Genomic DNA, 19,784 nt, shown 5'->3' on the forward strand with positions numbered 1-19,784 from the left:
AGTATTCGTAGTTAATGTTATTTACATTTAGATTTAGTTATGCTAGAAAAGTTGGTGCCACCAGGTTCTGCGAAAGACCCGATGCATGCCACGCTGGTTTGTTGTCAAGTAAATTGTGTTCAATAAAGACTGTTATTCAACCTGTGATTTCTCGTCACTTCCATTACGAACCCGTGGCTTGCTACAAAATTTTGTTAGTGTGTAGTCAGAATTGCCCTGCGTTACTATGTGGAGAGATATTATTTTATAGCCCTTAAAATAACAGGCATCACGTCATTTATAGGTTAAAATATGTTACCTGTTTATTTTGAAAAACGGACGTAGCCATGCGTGTACCCTCACGCTAACTTTGCGGTTTATTTTGAAGAACGGACGTGGTTACTTTTGTATACCATGAAGTCTAAAATACTCGCGCACTCCAAATGTAGGTGCGGCTGATCGAACCACGGAGGTTAAACGACGACGTAAGCTATGACGCACATTATAGCTGCCGAAATCCTTTTAAAATTCTTTGTAAAAGCTACACATTTACACAATTGTAGAATGTAAAAATAACTTACATTGAATGAAAATTAAAATGTAAAAAATTGAAACTTCACGTGCAATCACCTGTCTACACACTGGGTAAGACGCACCCACCAATTATGGATGCAGTTGACCTGCATCCATGTTATCACTTCAAGCAAATTGCAGTTGACCAGTCAAAGTTCAGCAGGTTATCTAGCAAAGGGTCTTTACAGAGACACGACCTCAACGGCAGATTTACAGTGTTCACGGTACGTCTGCAGCAAGTTGATTCTGAGTTCAAGCATTCACAAATGAAAGAACAACATGGAAATTCACCAGCAATGCTTTACTGTGTGTTATTTTTAACACAAGCCTTTAGTTACTTAATAATGTAAAATGAAATTCTGAGCATGCTCACATATTTTCTGATTTAACCAATGCCAATACCAATATTTACTCATCTCTCCGACTGACAGATGATCACAGACTTTCTAATTCTGGACAGGTCTCTATCATGTTACCTCAAACATGACCCAATGCTGATTGGTTGTGCCTTGAAATGTCTATACACCCATTGGTTTAACCCCTCGTCTGTCAGAATGGTTCGGCTAGTCCCGCCTCTTCCTCTCCGTCAACGTGTTTGTTTTTATCCGCTGTGTCGCGCAGGTGGGCGTTCCGCTGTGGATGCTGTGAAAGATTAAAAAAATCCTCTTGACACGCAGCGTTCCAGATGTTTCTCCCGACATTAGTGGAGGACATGCATCATTTTAAGCCCAGTCGACACAGATTGTACACCACCAGGTGTTGCGGATGTTGCCACGTGAGGACGGGGACCATCATCCTTGGAACATGGTACATGGTACGTAAAATGGTTGATGTAGCATACGAGCTAGCGTTAGCTACAACACCCATGTCACGGATGTTCGAGTTGCCATGTTAACTTGTGACTTCAGGCTGAATGCGACAGCGAAAACTCGCGTTATGATGGGTAGGATAAGTTATTTGTGTTGCTCTAATTTATTAAAAATGAGTCCAATTAGTCTTTGGTGACATAGACTCGAATCACTCCCAAGACAGTAATCTCTATGCATGTATCTTTTGATGTCAAATTGGCATCCGTGTGTACAACTAAATCTCTGGCGTCATTACAACCGACGCATCCGGGTGATTGTCACTGGATAACTTGGACACTCGTGTAAGCAGCACATCTGACTGATTGCGTCAAGTTCGCCAAAGTAGCGGTTGAACCACACAGTCACCGCTAATGACACCTTGTGAAATTGAAATAATTGTTAACTACCAATGCAGTCTTAGCTCTGCGTGTCCCGACCTAACTGGACGCTAGCAGTAGCCGTGGCGCTTTAGCTGTTGGCGGTTCGCATATTTGCTGACAGCTCCGTCACAGGACAACAAATATCTGCTTCCATGTGTTTATTTAGCGATGGCTACATGGAGCTTAAAGTGTGGAAGCCACGTTCGCCTCACGCCTGACTTCAGACCATTAGCCCCTACGTCATATGCTTAACCGTTAAGGTCTGTTGGTCAGATCTAGATCAAACTAGCTAGCTGATCACGCTTTCCACAGTAACATGCATTCATTTGGTACACAGTCAACGTAACGTTTACATTAATATTGTAGTTGTGTAATGATAGTTGTGTCAACAATCCCTCAACCAAGCAGCATGATCTCAGGGATGGTGCGTTAGCTGTACTTCTGGTCATTGAGCAGTGGACATTTAGCATCAGTCCTACTCAAGTGAAAGAAGACTGAAGTTGCTGCCTGTACAAACAAAAACAAAAGAACTTGACACCATTTACTGCAAATTAATGGTGTAAGTGCCACAGGATAATTTGTCAACATTGACAAAACGTTCAAAATCACAACAATTTTTTTTGATTTAGAATAGACAAAAATGACAGCGATATTCATCAGTCTGTCTTTGAATTTTTAAAGCTACAACTATTTTCGAGGCCTAAAGTAGTTCTACCCTGAACAATGGTGAGGCAGGAAACTTGTGTGGGTTGCTCATCTCCATTTTTAGGGGGGGGGGGGGGGGGGGGACACACACACACAAATGTTTTCCTTCCATGTCCACATGTTATCAAACACTCCACAATTAACCATGATGGCTCACCAGTCTGCCACAGCAAATCCGTCTCGTTCCATAGTGGTAGTTCTGGCAGCAGTAGAAACTATTCTTCCACTTGACCTTTTAGCCCTTTACTCATCATACGATCATCAAGTTGCTACTGTTTTCTCAGGAGTTTGTCAGCAGTAATGAATACAAAGTTAAAGTGATGTCAAGTCGAGTCCTTTGTCAGTGTTAGTCAAGCAAGTCTCATGTTCTCAAATTTGCAACTGGAGTCTGACTTGAGTTCAATCAAGTGACTTGAGTCCCCCACCTCTGGACAACCATAATAAGGTCAAATATGTAAGATTTACATTTTAAACCTATCCCAGTGACATCTGGGATAGGCTCTTGTCCCCTGGGGTTTTAAAACTAATGATGAAGACCACAGTTAATGTGATCAAGAACAAATTTGTTTATGTAGCAACATTTTTTGTTTGTCAGAAAATCAGTTCAGAAAACACACTGGGCCGTCTTTAGAAACTCTACCCAACAACCTGAAGTGGTTGCTCCAGGGCCATGTCGCCAGCACAGCAACATTCTGATCACTTTTCAGTTGTCACCTGACAAGACCTCAAAATAGGTGATTGAAGAGGCGTCTGGGGACAGTTGGGGGTTAAATGTTCACTCAAGTCCCCCCCACCCCTCCATGCTACAGTTGTGGTGCCATGCATAACGGTTTTTTGCTTGGCGCCTGTGCCAAAATCAACAAGAAACACATTTAAATTGATTTCTTTCCTAATTAAAAAAGTATTTTTTTCAGTTGCGCCCTAGATGAAATTAAATGAAAATTTGAAAATATTTTGAGCAGTGAGGGACGGACACCTACACACTGACTTTCTCTGTGCACACACACCCATGCACGTTAGGATAGGTACGTAGATGTTAGGATCAGCGCTATCTATGCACATGCACACACACACACACAACTTATGGGATGGTCCTTGCCTGTAGGGCAAAAGCTAAAACTGACACAACACTATTCTGTGTAGAAAGGTGGTATTTTACTTATATTTTGTGTATTTATTAGTGGTAATTACCTCAAAATTAATCCTTGGTTGGATTATGGTGCAAGTAAATGATGCAATTTAATTTATATAAATAAAATGTTATTAAAGTTACTAATGTGTTTTGTTTGTTTTAATGCAATATCATGAAATTCCTTTTTATTACACAATATACTGGATTCAATGTAAGCCTCATTTTATGATACAGCATAGCATATAGCATAGTTTTCAGTTAAATTTCAAATTTGAAAACCCCCCCAGTATAAACTTGCTTCTGGTAATGCTTAATTGTAATCCATCATCCATCATGTGAAATATCCATTACCCATGTTATCACTGCACAGTTGTGAACATTGGAGCATCAACTGTTTTGTAAGTCTCCTTGGACACCTCTGGAAACCGGCATGGTCTCAGAAAATAAATCTTTAACATACTTTGCAAAATGTTTAATGGAACGTGGCATAAAGGTGTAATGTAATGTAATTGCTATTTTGGTTCTTTTCCAATGCTTCAATCCTGTCCTTCCTCTCCCCAGGTTGTCAATCTGTTGATGGGCATCCTGCTAACTGTGGCTGTGACCCACCCAGAGAACGTTCCCACTATTGACCTGCAGTATGAGGTTTTTGACCATTACTTCGCTTCTGACAGGATGTCTGGTGAGCAGTGATCTTTTCCTCCATTGATTTCTCGTAGGCAAAGAGAACCATGTGTGCTACACAGAAGCTCAGGAATTGTTAGAATGACTTAATTAATGAAAATAGACAAAAAAACTTGGATGAAATGCATGTTAAAATTCAGTGTTGTATACATTTCATCAAACATAGTACATAGAGGATTTAGCCATGGTTTTGTCTTGTGACCTCACTAATGCTACATGTACAAACAGGTTCAAGCCCAGTTTTGTATTATTTATTTGGTTTGCATGTGGTACATAGAAATGTGCTCTGAACATGTTAACAAAAGTGCACATTGAATCGGGGATTTGCTCCTCATACCAAAGTTGCAGTAAGTGCTGGAGTCCTTCTTCACCATCCTAAAATATCATTTCATTTTTTTGATGAACTTAAAAGCTTCCTCACAAAACAACAGCTCATTTAATATTTTCAGTCCTATTTGCGGTTGTAGCTACTAAAAAACAAAAAGTCACTGAAAGAGGAAGTGTTAATGTGTTTCTGGAGTCAAGAGATGCATGCAAATTTGCCGTTTAATTTTTTTATTGAAGACAATCCCGGAGAATACATTTTTTTACCAATTGGAAAATAGAATAAAATTATGATACGTAGGGGAAACAATGAAAAACAAAATGAAAAAAATCCTTTCTTATTGGGAGCGAAGAACACAAATATACATCACAAATAATAACAGCAGTTAACAAACCAGCCTTTAGCGGAACCTGCAAGACTGTGCAGGCTGATGTCAAATGTTGCCGTTTGTGAAAAGAATTATTAGCATGTCCTCTCATTGTAGTTTTAATTAAAAACTTCTGGAATTTGTGGATACAAAATTCTATCACATTTTTCCTCTATCTCTGGGTACATTTCAGATTTAAAAAAAGTCCCCTGTGTATTGAAGTACAAGATGAAAGTGTGTAGATCACCCACAACTTCTTCCCACCGTTCCTCACTTAGTTCAAGTCCAAGCTCCCTAGCAGCCATGAATGAAACTGAACTTCAAAGTTACTAAGTGCAAGTTTACCGGGACGCCTAAGTTAAAATACTTGCAAAGATCCCAAATGGGGAATACAATAAATGTAAAATAGTAGAAGTGATTTAATGTGGCAGTGGTGTTTCACTGCATTTCATAGTCAAGACAGTTGACTCCCATTTTGTTTTGTCACTTGCATTATCTTTATGCAATGGGAAGCACGGTCAAGTTGAACGCTGTTTTGTTGTTTGGCCTCGTGAAAGCCTTTTGGTTTTTCTGAAGCGGTGACTCAGCAGGAGAAAAGAGGAAATGGCTGGGGTGGGCTGACCTTTTCACAGCAGGCCCATGCCAACACACAGTGACAGTAGAGGTTTGCAAGATGGACTTATCGGTTACCACATCTGTGAAGGCCTTTGAAAATGATTGTTCTTCAGTTTCACTAAAGTAAATACGAAGGTGTGAAATCGCCAAAGTATGATGAACTCACAAACATATCTTTAATGGAACAAGCAGAACGGAGTGTTTGAGCGATGGTGGGAAAGAACATGTGAAAAGCAATAGAGCTCAGACCGGGAAAAAGAAAAGTCACTGAAAATCCAAAACTTTAAAAGGGGGGGAATATGATTATACATGCACAGATCAGTCAAGACTGCAGGTGTACTAACATTGTAATTGTTCTTTGAATGTATTTAAATGTCTGTATGATAACTCCCATACAGAGAATGCCTGTGTTGGGTTCGCCATCTCTCTGCTGATGCTCACCATCAGTGCCATGATGGTGTACGGAGCCATTACTGTAAGTGTTTGCACTACATTCACTTTGTACACAGTACTTAGATGGCTGGTTAGGCAAATGTGTATGCAATAAAAAAGAGTCACACAACTAACATAACGATAACAGGACACCACATGCTGTACGTAAAAACTAAAGGAGTACAATATCATGGTTTCAGTCTCCATTGTAGTTGTATTTGCTTGCTACTGATAGCTTTTAAACTGATACTTCTTATCTGTCTGCTGTCTGCATTATGATCAGATCTCTCCAGGTGGGTCAGTATGCTCATGTCAAGCTCAATCCTTTCTCCTCACCCTGTGGAATAGCCATTGAATTACTGTGAACCCATATGTGTAATGTTAGACTGCTGGTCAACTTACCTGACTCGACATGACACACACATAATGCTTTAAATCCAAACACCATCGCAGTCTGAAGAATTCACCTCCGAGTCAGACCCATCCTACCACACAGCAAACCCACCATCAGTCTGTCTGATGGATTCGACCCAAACCGGGAGACAACTGGAGAAAACGCAATCTCCTCCATGCTCTTCCATGTGTAGTGTGTGTGGACTGTGGTGCTTTATCACCGAATCTAAAGGGGAAAGTTTCACCTTAATAACTTGAATCTTAACGTACACTACAAACTAGCAACAAAAACTTAGGGATATTCGGCTTTTGGGTGAAATTTCTAAACTTTTTGAATGCACATGTCCAACTGTTCAATGTTTCAGTACTTTTTGCACAACTTGCTGTTCTCTAACAAGGAGCTTAACGTTAAAATTCACAACAGGTGTTTGATCCATGAATCGACCAATAAATGTCCTGGTTCAATCAGAGATGGTCCTCCTCATCATGCTGATCACATTTTGACATCAGGAGACCAAGACGACATGTGCCTGGAGTTGAGTGGCATTCATCAGCCAGTTCCGCAGGCCACTGTTCACAATGAAGCGGTCATCAGTGTGGGATGTGGCCAAAGGACGTCCACTTCTATGCCTTTCTGTGACTCTTCCAGTCTCTCTGTATCTCTGTTGCAACCTGCTGATGACACTCTGTGACACAGCTCAGTGGCCACTTCCGTCTGAGAACATCCTGTTTTGAAGCCTCGCAATGGGGAGGTACTGTTGATCAGTTGTTAGGTGTCGTCTTGGTCTCATGATGTCAAAATGTGATCAGCATGATGAGGAGGACTGTTTAAATACCAATTCTGATTGAACCAACATTTATTGGTCGATTCATGGATCAAACACCTGTTGTGAATTTTCCTGTTAAGCTCCTTGTTACAGAACAGCAAGTTGTGCAAAAAGTACTGAAACATTGAACAGTTGGACATGTGCATTCAAAAGTTTAGAGAAGGTCACATTAAGTTCACCTGTAAAGGTTATAGTGCATTTTAGGTCCATCTTGAAACCTGAAAGCCGAATAGCCCTAACTTTTTGTGAGTAGTGTATGTAGCAGTGAAATGATGTCTGAATCAGACCAAGCCGATGTAATCCGTTCAGTCGTATAGGCTTCAGACGGTGATCTTGAGCTCTACCATGGACAATTTTGATACAAATATAATACATTTAGCGTGGACTTTCACTGTCTAAATAGCAGGCGAGGGTGTCTTCTCACAGCAAGCTGCATTTGCATTGTGAAGGAGATCTGTCATAATGTGCTACCTAACAACCCTTGTACCTGTGGCCATTAGATCTGTTACCTCTGGAGTAAAGTAAACATACAGAAGGACAGAATACAGCGTGTAGAAACCACCTTCCGTGTTTTTACTGCAGTACATCTTAACTGCATGATGAAAACAAAGTGCATTTCCCAGACTTGTGATGCAATTGAAGGTTGGCATGTGATCTCATGCCTTCCATCTTTACCTCACAGGCCTGCCTGATGGCATCGAGAATGACAGGTTTGCTAGCCCTTCGACTGTGTTGAGCTGCTAGATTGAATGAGTGCACAGTTAAAGTATGAGACGTCTCCAGGCTTGCCACCGTGCATGCCAGCAGTCTCTGCTGATGTTACGCTTTAGCTGTGCAAGTAAATGCTCCCAGACAACAATACTAGGTCCCATTTTTGCTGCTGTAGTATTGCACTGAAATACCCTTGACTTGTGATCGTACTATGTAAATATGAGTACATGCTGCATAATGTAGAATTTTGAGAGTGAATGTTTTTGTGTCCATAGGCTACAGATCCTTTACCTCAGATAGACAAAAGGGCCCGGATGTGTAGAATTCCAATCCTCCTTCCTAAAGTGTTGCATGTAAAAGATCACTTCACTGATTTTCACTCATGTATACTTTACATTGACACATTTTATGCTTGTTCACCTGTAGAAACTGTATTTGTGAGCGTCCTGGTTGGTAAAGGTGTCAGTGACTTTGTGAGCTGAGGAGGGTTCTTTTTGCTTTACATTGGTTCGTTCAGTGTCAGGAACACTTGGACATGGAACTTTCCAGTCCCTAGACACCTGCCTTGAGTCGTGCCATGTTATCTATACGGTCATGTCGGTGAACAACATGGTAAACAAAAAAAGTGAAGTGATCCTTTACTAGACTGATGTCATAACCAGGACCTGTGCAGCTCCTGGTTGATAACATAACTCTCTCTGCTGTCCTCTCCCTCAGCACCGGGATGGCTGGCTCATTCCCTTTTTCTGCTACCAACTCTTTGACTTTGCTTTAAGCTGCCTGGTGGCCATCAGCTCTCTCACCTACCTGCCCAGCATCAAGGACTACCTGGACCAGCTGGTTAGTCCCACCAACAATCTGTATCTGTTTGTTACCTGTTTACCCCCTGATATTATGCAAAGTGCCATCATGAAAAGTAACCAAAAGCTACAACATGTTGGTTGACATGTCAAACAACTTAAGGGGACGTATGAGTGAGACTGGTCTGAATTGGACTGGACTAGTATGACATGAGATCATTTATCTCAAAATGATGATGCACACTAAATCTGTTTAGCATCTTATAGTTAAGTAACACTTTTGAAACTGGGAAGTGCTATTTACGATTAGATAAGAGTGAAAATGTTAACCATTTGCAGCTGCGGAATAATTTTTATCATAATTGAGGTCTTTCATAAGTTTGGTCCTATGATAGTGTGGCAGTCCCATTGAGGATTCTCTGTCTTTCTTCTTCTCAGCCTGATTTCCCTTACAAGGATAACCTCCTGTCTATGGACTCCAGCTGTCTGCTGCTCTTTGTGCTGGTCTTCTTTGCATTCCTCATCATCCTCAAGGTAAGTAGTTGGTCTTATTAGATGGCCTTTGTTTGTGTTGGCTTGATTCCTTCCTCTCCTTGTGAGGCCCAGTCCTCTGCCTCTATGTGAAATGCAATATGGCAGATTTGAATTCATGCAGCAGTCTTCTTAAAACGTTTGTAAACATTTAATCAATTGAAATGAAAAAAGACTATATTGAGATTACAGATTAAATAATTCCTTTTCTTACCCAGGCCTACCTGATCAACTGTGTGTGGAACTGCTACAAGTACATCAACAACAGGAACCTGCCCGAGATTGCGGTCTACCCGGCATTTGAGACGCCTCCTCAGGTATGCAAGCTGCAACACACACACACACACACGCACACACACACACACACACACACACAATATACAATACAATCATCTGTTTGGCGATGATGTGTTTCATGGACAGGACCGGGTCTCTCTTAGCTTAAAGGTGTGGGTGTAATGCTTAAGTACAGCCAGCAGGTGGCATGCTTTCTGTATATTGGACTGGGAAATTCTAAGAGCATAGTTACTGCGTCTGGTGGGCTTCATTGCCATTTTATCATACATGTTTTTTTCGACATCTGTCAGTTGAGGGAAACTTGGTTTATTGATAACAGGATTTTTTTGTTCAAATACTGGATGAGTGCTGGCATTTGAAAATGTGTTGAAATGTCCCTAAACGTTTGGAAAAGAGATGGGAAGTTTGAATAATAATCGCATTCTCGACATGTCAGTGTGGAACCTGTGGATGGAATAAAAACACAGGTTACTATTCTTGGAATCTGCTAATTCCATTCTTACTCGAGTACTGGTTTTGCTCACGTTTGCTGGTCTATCTGGAGAGCTGGCTGATGACTTCAGTCGTCCACAAAATGCAGACAAGTGTAGTTTGAACAAGGCAGGTTAGTTGTAAAGCAGGATGTGATCATTAAAGGCGCACTTAGACAATTAACTCTTGCATAACAAGTTTAGTTGACAATGTCATATTAGTTTGTTATCACACCATGGAAAATGTGCTCGGAAACCGTGTTGACTGTAATTGGCCTTTATGTGTTTGTTTTACTTTTCCAGTACATCCTGCCTACCTATGAGATGGCGATGAAGATGCCAACGAAGGAATCCCCTCCCCCTTACATGCCTGCGTAAGCAGCCAGCCCTGTTGCCAAAACACTCACACTCTGTCATATGCACTCCTACATTCCCTCACTAACCCTTTCTGAACACCACTATGCCCTTCTCCTCCTCCTCCCTGTCGTATATGTGTTTGTCAATCTGAAAACATGTTGTCTAACCCTAGTTACTGCATTTCTATAGAGATATCCTTGCATCTTGTACATGTAAGAGAAGAAAAACAAAAACGAGTGAGATTGCTGTGGAGTGAATGATTGGGACGTTTGAGACAGAGTGAAAGATGCCGGCCTGTCTTGCTCTGGTCTTTTTTATGTCTTAGAAAAAGGAATACCTGTGTAAAATGTCTCCGAATGCTGTCATAAATCCAGCACCATCCTGTCTATAGAGTGATACATGAAGTGTAAAAGAAAAAGACAACCCACTTGTTTCAGCTTGTTGTTGTTTTGTGTTACTTTTCCCCAAATTCTGAAGATCTAGACTTTTGTCCATTTCAGCCTTGAATGGAGAATGTGTAGCAGTCTGTTTATTTAGCTTTGCAGTGGTTCAGCTCACCTCCCTGCTGTCGTCACGGCCGTCTGCTGCTCTCATGGCTCGCTGCCTTGTGTTAGCAGAGCTTGTGAGGAGTTTTCCAGCAGAGACGGGCCCAGACAGCAGAGCGGCAGATAATCGTTTCTATGCTACTTCTCCTCACTCTGCATCTGTAGCAAACAGCTAGTGTTGTTGTTGCATGCTGATTTCCATCCTTACTTTACTGTTAAGAGCAGATTTTGATCCTAGTGACAAAACATTTGGCTTCAATAAATGCTTCAAATCATTTGACTGTTTTTTTTCTACTTTAAATCCTGTAATATCAATGTTACATTGTGTGGTGAAAAGGCCAACAATTTAATCTCACAATCTATTCCTCACTTCTGCATGTTATAGGACTACGGTTGAATTGCTAGTGATGCCTTCATTGTTTTGTCATTGTTGTGTAGCACAGCCAGATATGTTTTACATTTAGACAGACTAGTGTCACCTTTTGTGTTGTATTTGAACCTAATTCAATTTTGGCATTTTGAGCTTGCGGTGTATCCATTTTTGTGTAAATAAAGGCTTTCTTCAACAAACAGCTGTTCTATTTGGTGTGAAGCTGCATAGATCCACACTGAACACAGTGAAATGTTGAACTCTTGTCAGCTCTACTAGGTGCATCAAGGAGACGCATAAAATATTTTTTGACAAGATTTTGAATAATTTGCAAAATAAGTGAATTTGCACAGGGAACATAAATGTAACTGAGCTTTATAGCTTCTCTGTTCATACCACCAGGGGGCGTTTTAAGCACCAATGTTGGAACACTTTGAGGACCTTTGGATTTTTGAATCCCAGTTAGAAATTTCTTTGGTACAGTAACCATTAAATTCAAGTCATGGAAAAGAAAATGATGTATAATTTGACAGTATATCAGACAAAGGTCTAATTGCAAATGTTTATTCAGTAATTGGGCCCATATATTCTGAAATCACCATGTTTTGCCCAGTTTTTACCTCATTTACTATTTGCCCCAATTTCAGATATGCATTTAAGGTCATGGTCAGGAACACTTTGGTGTATTTATGATAATTTAATCCCTTCCAAACTGTGCATGACTCACAGACTGGTCTAATATACCATCCAACATCCATCCAGCTTTCCCTTGGTTGAGGTTTACTTCCCACATCTGGATTGGACAGATTTGATAGAGTTTGATGTGTTGGGCAGGCTGCTCGTCACTTGTGGAGGGGGTCAGACCCCCACCCAGTTCAGCAGTAGCCTTAGACTAAGAGGAGACTCAGCCAGAGCAGCAAAGGAGAGCAGAGAGCGTAGCCATGAAGTCTTTTCTGTGCAGCCTGTGTTACTGCACTTCACTGCTGCTGTCTGCTGTGCTCGCCACATACGATCAGAGCTACGCACAAAGCAGAAACAATGGTAGACCACCGCTCAGGACCCTCAACCCTGCAAGTAAGTCTCAAAACTCTAATGTGCAGTTTGAGTTGTTGTTAACCATTTTAAGTCTTAAGTCATTTTTGTAATCACAGCATCTTGCAAGAATATTCTTGAATGTTGAAAAATGAAGAAAGGTCATTTATCTAAAAATGTAAAATGAAGTATTTGATACTAATTTCTTCAATGTGAAGCCTGCCAAACTGAAGAATTCTATCTTTAAAAGTAAACCAGGAAAAGCAATTAACAAATTCTGGAAATTTGAAAAAAAAATTGTGTAAAGAGGTGACATTTGTGTCAAGCCTACCAAATGCTGTACTTTGGACATCATTGATTCTGCAAAAGCAAATTTATTACAGGTTGGCTTTTCAGCTCAAATAAGGATTTTTTTTATTTATTGTGGCAAGTGAAACCCAAATTGAATGCAAATCAATACTGCACAAACAAGTAGATTGTTAACAGGATACAACTTGTTTCAATTTAAAGCAAATAGAAAACGCTTTGCACTGTAGGTCAAGAATGCTCAAAGAAGAAAAACTCTGACGTCGGTTTAGTGTAAATCTTGATTTGTAATTGCCTTTGTTGCATGCTTTAATTTTATGGAAATTGCAGGTTTCCGATTACTATTGAAACGTGCAAATAGACTGACTTGTTTCAAGCATAACATTTTCCAAAAGTTTAGACTCAGGGCCAATTCTATGTCAAATTTGTGCTATGTTTCTGACCATTAATTGAATCCTTAGAGTTGGTAGGAAGATTAGTTTTCCTGTCTCTGCATAATCTAATCCGACAGTAATTTAACAGAACTAGAATGTTTTCTTAAACACAACATGCATGACATATTCATTGTGTTGACTGGCCGTTTCACAAGCACTATTATCATCTCGGCTTGTTTGAAACAACCCAGGTGGCTGAACATACACTACTACTTTGACTAATCATTTGTACCGGCACATGAGATGATTGTTGTATATTGTCCTACGGAGACAAATTCCTAAGTATACACAATGACAACTTACACAACTTTCCTGTTTACCTACTTCCAACTGACTAATGTGCTCTATTACTTTTCCTTTCTGGTGGCCCTATAGTTCACGGCAGTGATTACAGGTATAGAGGGTATCACTTCCACTACCAGCCAAGGATCCCTCCACCCATCGTGTTTCGACCTATTCCCTTATCTCCACCAGGGACTTACCACATACCCTCAGTCCCCATGCCATCTTATCACCACCATTTCAAAGGGCCATTGCCACCACAAAAGCCCCACATACACAAAGGTCTATATCCGCCTGTAGCCCACCATCCCATGGTCAAAGGTCCGTTCCTAGTGGGAGGGCAATATAAATTGAAAGGTCCCTGCCCAACAATGCCAGACTCTACAGTACCAACAACCTCTGTGGTAAAACCCCCTACCACCCTTCCAACCCTCCATCAGCCCACACGGCCGCCGACTCTACCAGAAACTACAAAGCCACCAGTGACAACCACCATGCCAGTGGTGGAGCCCACTATGCTGCCAGTAGAGACCACTGTTCCTGTGACGCTACCGGTCAGTACCCAAAGCGGCTTCATCACCACCGTCAGTCCTGGGGAGACAGGTAGAATATTTGTAGTCAGGTTTGCTTTCCAACCAAAACAATGCACATCAATGCTTTTCAGGTCAGTTGTTCTCTTTAATTTTGGGAAATTAAACGAATCCACTTTTGTAGATGCCACTTATGAAATCCATATACCAGTGATTTTTGGTGAAGTTCAAAGAAAAGTAAGTCCAAGCTAGACACGCTCACATTGTTGTTTAAGTTGTTCCATTCTGGAGCTATTTGGTGTGAACACACCAGGTCCATCTGCCTTTGTATACATGCTATGGATCCATGTATACATAGACAGAAATGATGCACTCTGTGATGCAAAGCTATGGTTTACCATAATGACTGTAACACCTTGTCAAATTCATTTTCTCCGGGTGCTTTTTTTCCCGACAACACCCTGCATGTATTCCCTGACCTAAATCATCTTATGGGATAGAATAGACATTTCATAAGAAAACACACTCTGTGGCAAACACACACACACACACACACACACACACACACACACACACACACACACACACACACACACACACACACACGATACGGCACCTGTGGAGCAGTGTTGGGGGTTCGGTGCCTTGCTCAAGGGCAGCTCGGCAGTGCCCTGGAGGCAAACTGGCAACTCTCCAGCTGCCAGTCCACTTTCTTGGTCCATACGGGACTTGAACCGGTGACCCTCCGGTTCCCAAGCTGAATCCCTATGGACTGAGCTACTGCCGCCCCCAAGGCAGAGCACATTAAACACACCAATTATTGATTTAGTGTGATATTAGAGAAGTAGCAACCATCTGGGAGGATCTGATACTAAATTACTGGGTGTCTGTGAATCGACACACAGGGCTCCCTAACACACTCCATATTTGGGTGTGTCTTCACTTTTGCAGTGTGTTGGCACCCACCATCCTTTTCATTTAGGGAAATGAGATGAAAGGATAAGACCTATAGGAAATGTCTGATGGACTGGTGACCACTGAACGGATACAGTATGTTTTCTTATCTGACATACTATATCATTTTTTCCACAAGTTCAATGTTTGATGATGCACAATTTCCTATCATCACCATGGAAACACATTGTGCATCCCAAACTTTCTGAATAAACCGATGCTCTTGATTTATAACCGTCACTGTCAAAGCTATCTTTCAACCAACAAGTCTGACTCGTGTTTGTAAATAATGAACTGCTTTTTAGCATTAGATGGACTTATTGCCGCAATGCATTTTGGTTGATCACCAGAGACAGATTCTCAGTGCAGGAGTCGTACCCTGGACCTGGTGTTCATCATTGACAGTTCTCGCAGCGTGCGTCCTGGTGAATTTGAGAAAGTGAAGATATTCCTGGCTGACATGGTGGACACCCTAGATGTGGGACCAGAGGCTACCAGGGTAGCTGTGGTCAACTATGCAAGCACGGTCAAGATCGAGTTCCTTCTCAAAGATCACTCCAATAAACCTGACATGAAGAGAGCCATCTCCCGTATTGAGCCCCTGGCTGCCGGCACCATGACCGGCCTCGCCATCAAAACTGCCATGAACGAAGCTTTCACCGAGCAATCCGGGGCTCGGCCTCGCTCCAGGAAAATCTCCAAGGTGGCCATCATTGTGACAGACGGGAGACCTCAAGACCAGGTGGAGGAGGTCTCTGCTGCCGCCCGGGCCTCGGGCATTGAGATCTACGCTGTTGGAGTTGACCGTGCTGATATGCGCTCCCTGCAGCTGATGGCAAGCATCCCACTGGAGGACCACGTGTTCTATGTGGAGACCTACGGCGTTATTGAAAAGCTCACCTCCAAGTTCCAGGAGACCCTGTGCGGTAGGATAAAGATGCCGGCGAGACCTTTCTTCCATTAACCTTGGTTATCATAAGTGGCACCTACAGTCTACGGGGGTCATTGAAAGTATCTAAGTGTTCGTTGCGCAATTGTAACTCCAAAATTATGAGAACAACCACAAGGGTAGATCCTCAACCCCCATATGGACTGCAGATGTCGGCACTAGAACCAACCTGTATTGGTCCTAACCTTCAGACAAGTTATAAGTGATTATAGTAGCATAGAGCATAATTTTAGAGCTTTGAATTTATCAATCTCAATTTTTGTAATGAAATGATTCCTCTGTATGGTAGAACCTCACTGATTCAACCCTCTTGATGTTTTCCAGCTCCGCACAGCAACGCCAGCTTTAAAAAAAAAGATGTAGTTTTTATTGAAGACAATATTGAATGACATAACAATGAGCATACAGTTATACAGTTTAGTTTTTTTTTTTTTTAATCATAGAAAAGAAGAGAAAATGCGCACACACCTCTCATCCTGGAGTGAGGAGTGCAGTTTCACATAACAGCAAAGGACACTATTTAACAAGCCAGCCATCCATCAGTAAGATTTAAAAGGATGCCATTTGTGAAAAAAAACATATTAGTGTGTTGACTCATTCTATATTCAATTTTCTCAAGTATAAGAAAGACTGTCAGCACCCCTGTGATGCAGAGGGAGGATTAGGAGACCAAGACTGGCTAGTAAGAATGAGAAATTAAATCAAATAAATTAATTTAACTTTAATTTGCAGGCCTACATATCCATACACAGATTTTTCAGTTTTGACTATCTTGAGAGGTTTGAATAAACTGGGTTCTGCTGTGAATTGATGTCTTTGTTCAATGTCACCACTGTTTTGTCCCACTCTGTATTGATGTATCTGTCACTGCTGTCACACAGTGAAGCTAAGCAGTGAACAGTCACCCTGGATCAGATGGGGGCAAAGTGTATGTATGGACCTGCTTTGTGGTTACCATGGCAATTACATCCATATACAAAGGCAATCAAAAAAATAGGTATTTGAACTAGTATTCTGAAATGTGACTATAAAGGCATGGTAAGTAAATATAGACTATTTGACTTGACTTAGTGACAGGTAGAACACACATGTGCAGTAGTTTTGGAGTTTGGAGTACCACATTAGCAATTATTATTGCCAGCACATGAGCTTGTGTCCAGGTCCAGGTCCTGACGGCACCACTCCTCCATTCGACCTTATTCTAGGTATGGACCCCTGTGCCATGGGACATGACTGCCAGCACGTATGTGTCACCAGCAAGGCCTCCTATTACTGCAAGTGCCGGAGTGGTTACATCCTGAATGCTGACAAGAAAACATGTTCCATGAAACGTAAGAAACTAAAGAGTACTGTAATTCTCAATGTCATCAATGGATCTCTGCAGGAAATATGACTTGTTGGTGTGATATTGATGCTTTGGAGGTACATGTGTACAGCTTTAACAGTAAAGAGTAGTAAGGATTCTGCTTTAGTATCAATGTTTCACCCCATCATACCAACCAGTCTTACTCTTTTATTCACTGTTGACTTTAGCATTTGTTGAAGTTACCAGGGCCAGAACCAGAGCTCACAGGCTAAACAATGAGAGTCTGATGCATGTTTGGTGCTGAAGAATTTGTGTTTGAGGGCCTTTGTAAATTTGTACTGTCACACACTTTAAACTTTTATTCTGTTCGGGGGGAAATATCTCTTCCTGTTTTTCCAGCCGTCTGCTTTCATTTCTTCTTGGAAAAAGAGGAGTTAGTGTCATTCTGTATGCTGTCAGACTTTGAAGCTGACCTGTTACACTGATGTGAAATTTGCTTCCTCCTGGTGAAGAGGTGAAGGTGGTGGTGGTGGAGGATCCCTGTAAATGTGAAGCCAGACTGGCTTTTCAGAAGCAGACGCAGGCGGCCATCCAGCAGCTCACAGCCAAGCATATCCTTTGTGCTGGAAACCAGTGCATCACATCAACACTGACACTATTATGTTCTTACAATATATCAATCAATGTTATGCAAAATATTGCCAGTGGTTGTAGAATAACTCACACCACAGAAACGATTTAAAAGAATACACATACTGTAAGTGGATACACAGTATGTACTATACTGCTACATACATGTATTCGTAATGGCAAGAGAGAAGCTCCACTGTCCTTTGATGTCACTGAAAACAGACATTTACCAACTCGACCTTGAAATCAGGCCAAAAATCTTTGAAAAAATATAGATGAACAGATGTTGATAGTCCAGACTTGTACCTGTAGAATCAACATTTTGTACAATTGGAATTGTGACGATTTTGTAGAATCAACACTTTTTTTCATTCACATTTTTCTAAATTTTCTGTTATAGAAGATGTGTAGGATTTTCTTTATCTGTATTGTTTGATAACGACGATGATATCTAAATCTTTAAATTTTATAGAACACTTGTACATTTTTGCACAAGGTTTTTTATTTCTAAACCTTATGGAATTGTGTTTTGTTTAAATTTTAGGTATCAAGAAAGGAGAAAACATTCTTGAATATACACTTTGTTCTAAAATTAGTTTTTTTTAAGAATTATTATTTGTTATTTCTAGTAGACTTTTTAAAGAGAGGAATTTAATTAGTTTCTAGATTATTTTGGTGGATTTTTTTAACAAGCTTTTTTCAAAACAGAAATGTTGAGAGATCTTTTGAGAATGTGTGAGAATGTTTCGGAAAGATCAGTTGTGATTTTAGAGCTGATTGGTTTTGCAGATGAGCTTAACTTAACTGCTGCCACTAGCCGACGTGTCTGGGAGAATGGAGCGGCTGGAGAACATGGTGGACAGAGTTTAACACGGCAGTGAGTGTTGATGGATTCTTTCAGGGTGATTGGAGGTAATAAAGCCAGCACACAGTTTGACCTTTTGTTTGTTCAACCTCTGCAGAGACAGCGAGCTCTGTCCATCTCCTATATGGACGACTGCAAACCAGGCATGTGCTTCCTGTCACATTCCACCCACTGCATATGGAGCTTAACCACAGATCAGCAAAACTCAGCTACAAACACAAAAAAGCTAAAAAACAAACAAACCCCTCACTCTTATCTATCTAAATGTGCATGAAGAGTGAGGACAAGACACATGAAACTGCTGTAAAACTGCTAATTTCTCACTTAACACTTAATGTGATAACCAAAGAAAATGAATATTATTTTAAATATGCTGTGAATTGATGTTGTGTATATATATAATATATATACATATATATGGTTGCATGCTGTATATAGTGTTTTTAATAAAAATGGCTCAAAATATATTGACTCAGTCATAGATGTAGGTAGAAAAATCACTTTTTGCTCTAAAATTTACAAGCAATAAAACATTACTTACATTAAATATCTTTGTACATTTTTACATGTATGTATAATCTTTTTTGTATGCAGTATAGTATTAGGCAGTTTTTATATTCAAAGGTTTATGTGTTTAAGAACAGTCACGTTTGCTAAGATTTGTAAATGTAAACAATGATCATAATAAATGATAAAATCAGGATAGAGCTTGTGTTCATAATTGTCTTCATTAAGCCACTTCCTCCAATGTTTCTAAATAACATTACAATTACATGTAACATCACACATTCTCATGCAACACACTGATCCACTTTTACTCTTTCTTGCTGCAGCACAGATTTGCACACTGAGGGAAAATGGGTGATTCTAATCTCTTTAAGGAGCTATTGATTTGTCTTAGTGGATCTCTTTCAAAAGGTGTAAAGTTTTGCAGCTTTGACAATATTTATTCAACAAAAACTCCAAATGTATAACATAAGACAAAAACACAACATGGCCAAATTTCACAAACCGTTTAGATGTCCAGATAAAGTCCTTGTATTACAGTATGTGGTACTGTAATCTGCAGCTTGACACATCTCTCCAAAGTATGTTTGAATAGATACAACAGAGCAGCTGTATCAGTCTATTTTATATCAGTGCGATACATATCTT

The 19,784-nt window shown here is 40.6% G+C and overlaps 2 protein-coding genes across 3 annotated transcripts; both read left to right on the forward strand.

The window, feature by feature from the left end:
- The first annotated feature begins 1,154 nt into the window (after window positions 1–1,154).
- On the forward strand, window positions 1,155–11,543 carry laptm4a (lysosomal protein transmembrane 4 alpha). Its single transcript, XM_076168033.1, has 7 exons — window positions 1,155–1,366; window positions 4,179–4,299; window positions 6,007–6,083; window positions 8,689–8,811; window positions 9,210–9,305; window positions 9,521–9,619; window positions 10,373–11,543. Exons 1-7 carry the CDS (start codon window positions 1,238–1,240, stop codon window positions 10,445–10,447), a joined length of 720 nt encoding a protein of 239 aa, XP_076024148.1. The 5' UTR covers window positions 1,155–1,237; the 3' UTR covers window positions 10,448–11,543.
- A 725-nt stretch (window positions 11,544–12,268) lies between these two features.
- Window positions 12,269–18,634, forward strand: matn3a (matrilin 3a). Of its 2 annotated transcripts, XM_076168052.1 has the most exons (5): window positions 12,269–12,415; window positions 15,230–15,805; window positions 17,034–17,159; window positions 17,647–17,745; window positions 18,579–18,634. In XM_076168052.1, the coding sequence occupies exons 1-5, from the start codon at window positions 12,283–12,285 to the stop codon at window positions 18,632–18,634; spliced, it is 990 nt and encodes a 329-aa protein (XP_076024167.1). In that variant the 5' UTR covers window positions 12,269–12,282. The 2 variants fall into 2 exon arrangements, with proteins under 2 accessions (XP_076024167.1, XP_076024168.1); XM_076168053.1 differs by lacking the exon at window positions 17,034–17,159.
- Window positions 18,635–19,784: the final 1,150 nt, after the last annotated feature.

Source organism: Genypterus blacodes, unplaced genomic scaffold (assembly GCF_046128005.1).
Source record: "Genypterus blacodes isolate CSIRO-AG114 ecotype Tasmania unplaced genomic scaffold, CSIRO-AGI_Gbla_v1 ptg000185l_1, whole genome shotgun sequence".
Lineage (NCBI taxonomy): Eukaryota > Metazoa > Chordata > Actinopteri > Ophidiiformes > Ophidiidae > Genypterus > Genypterus blacodes.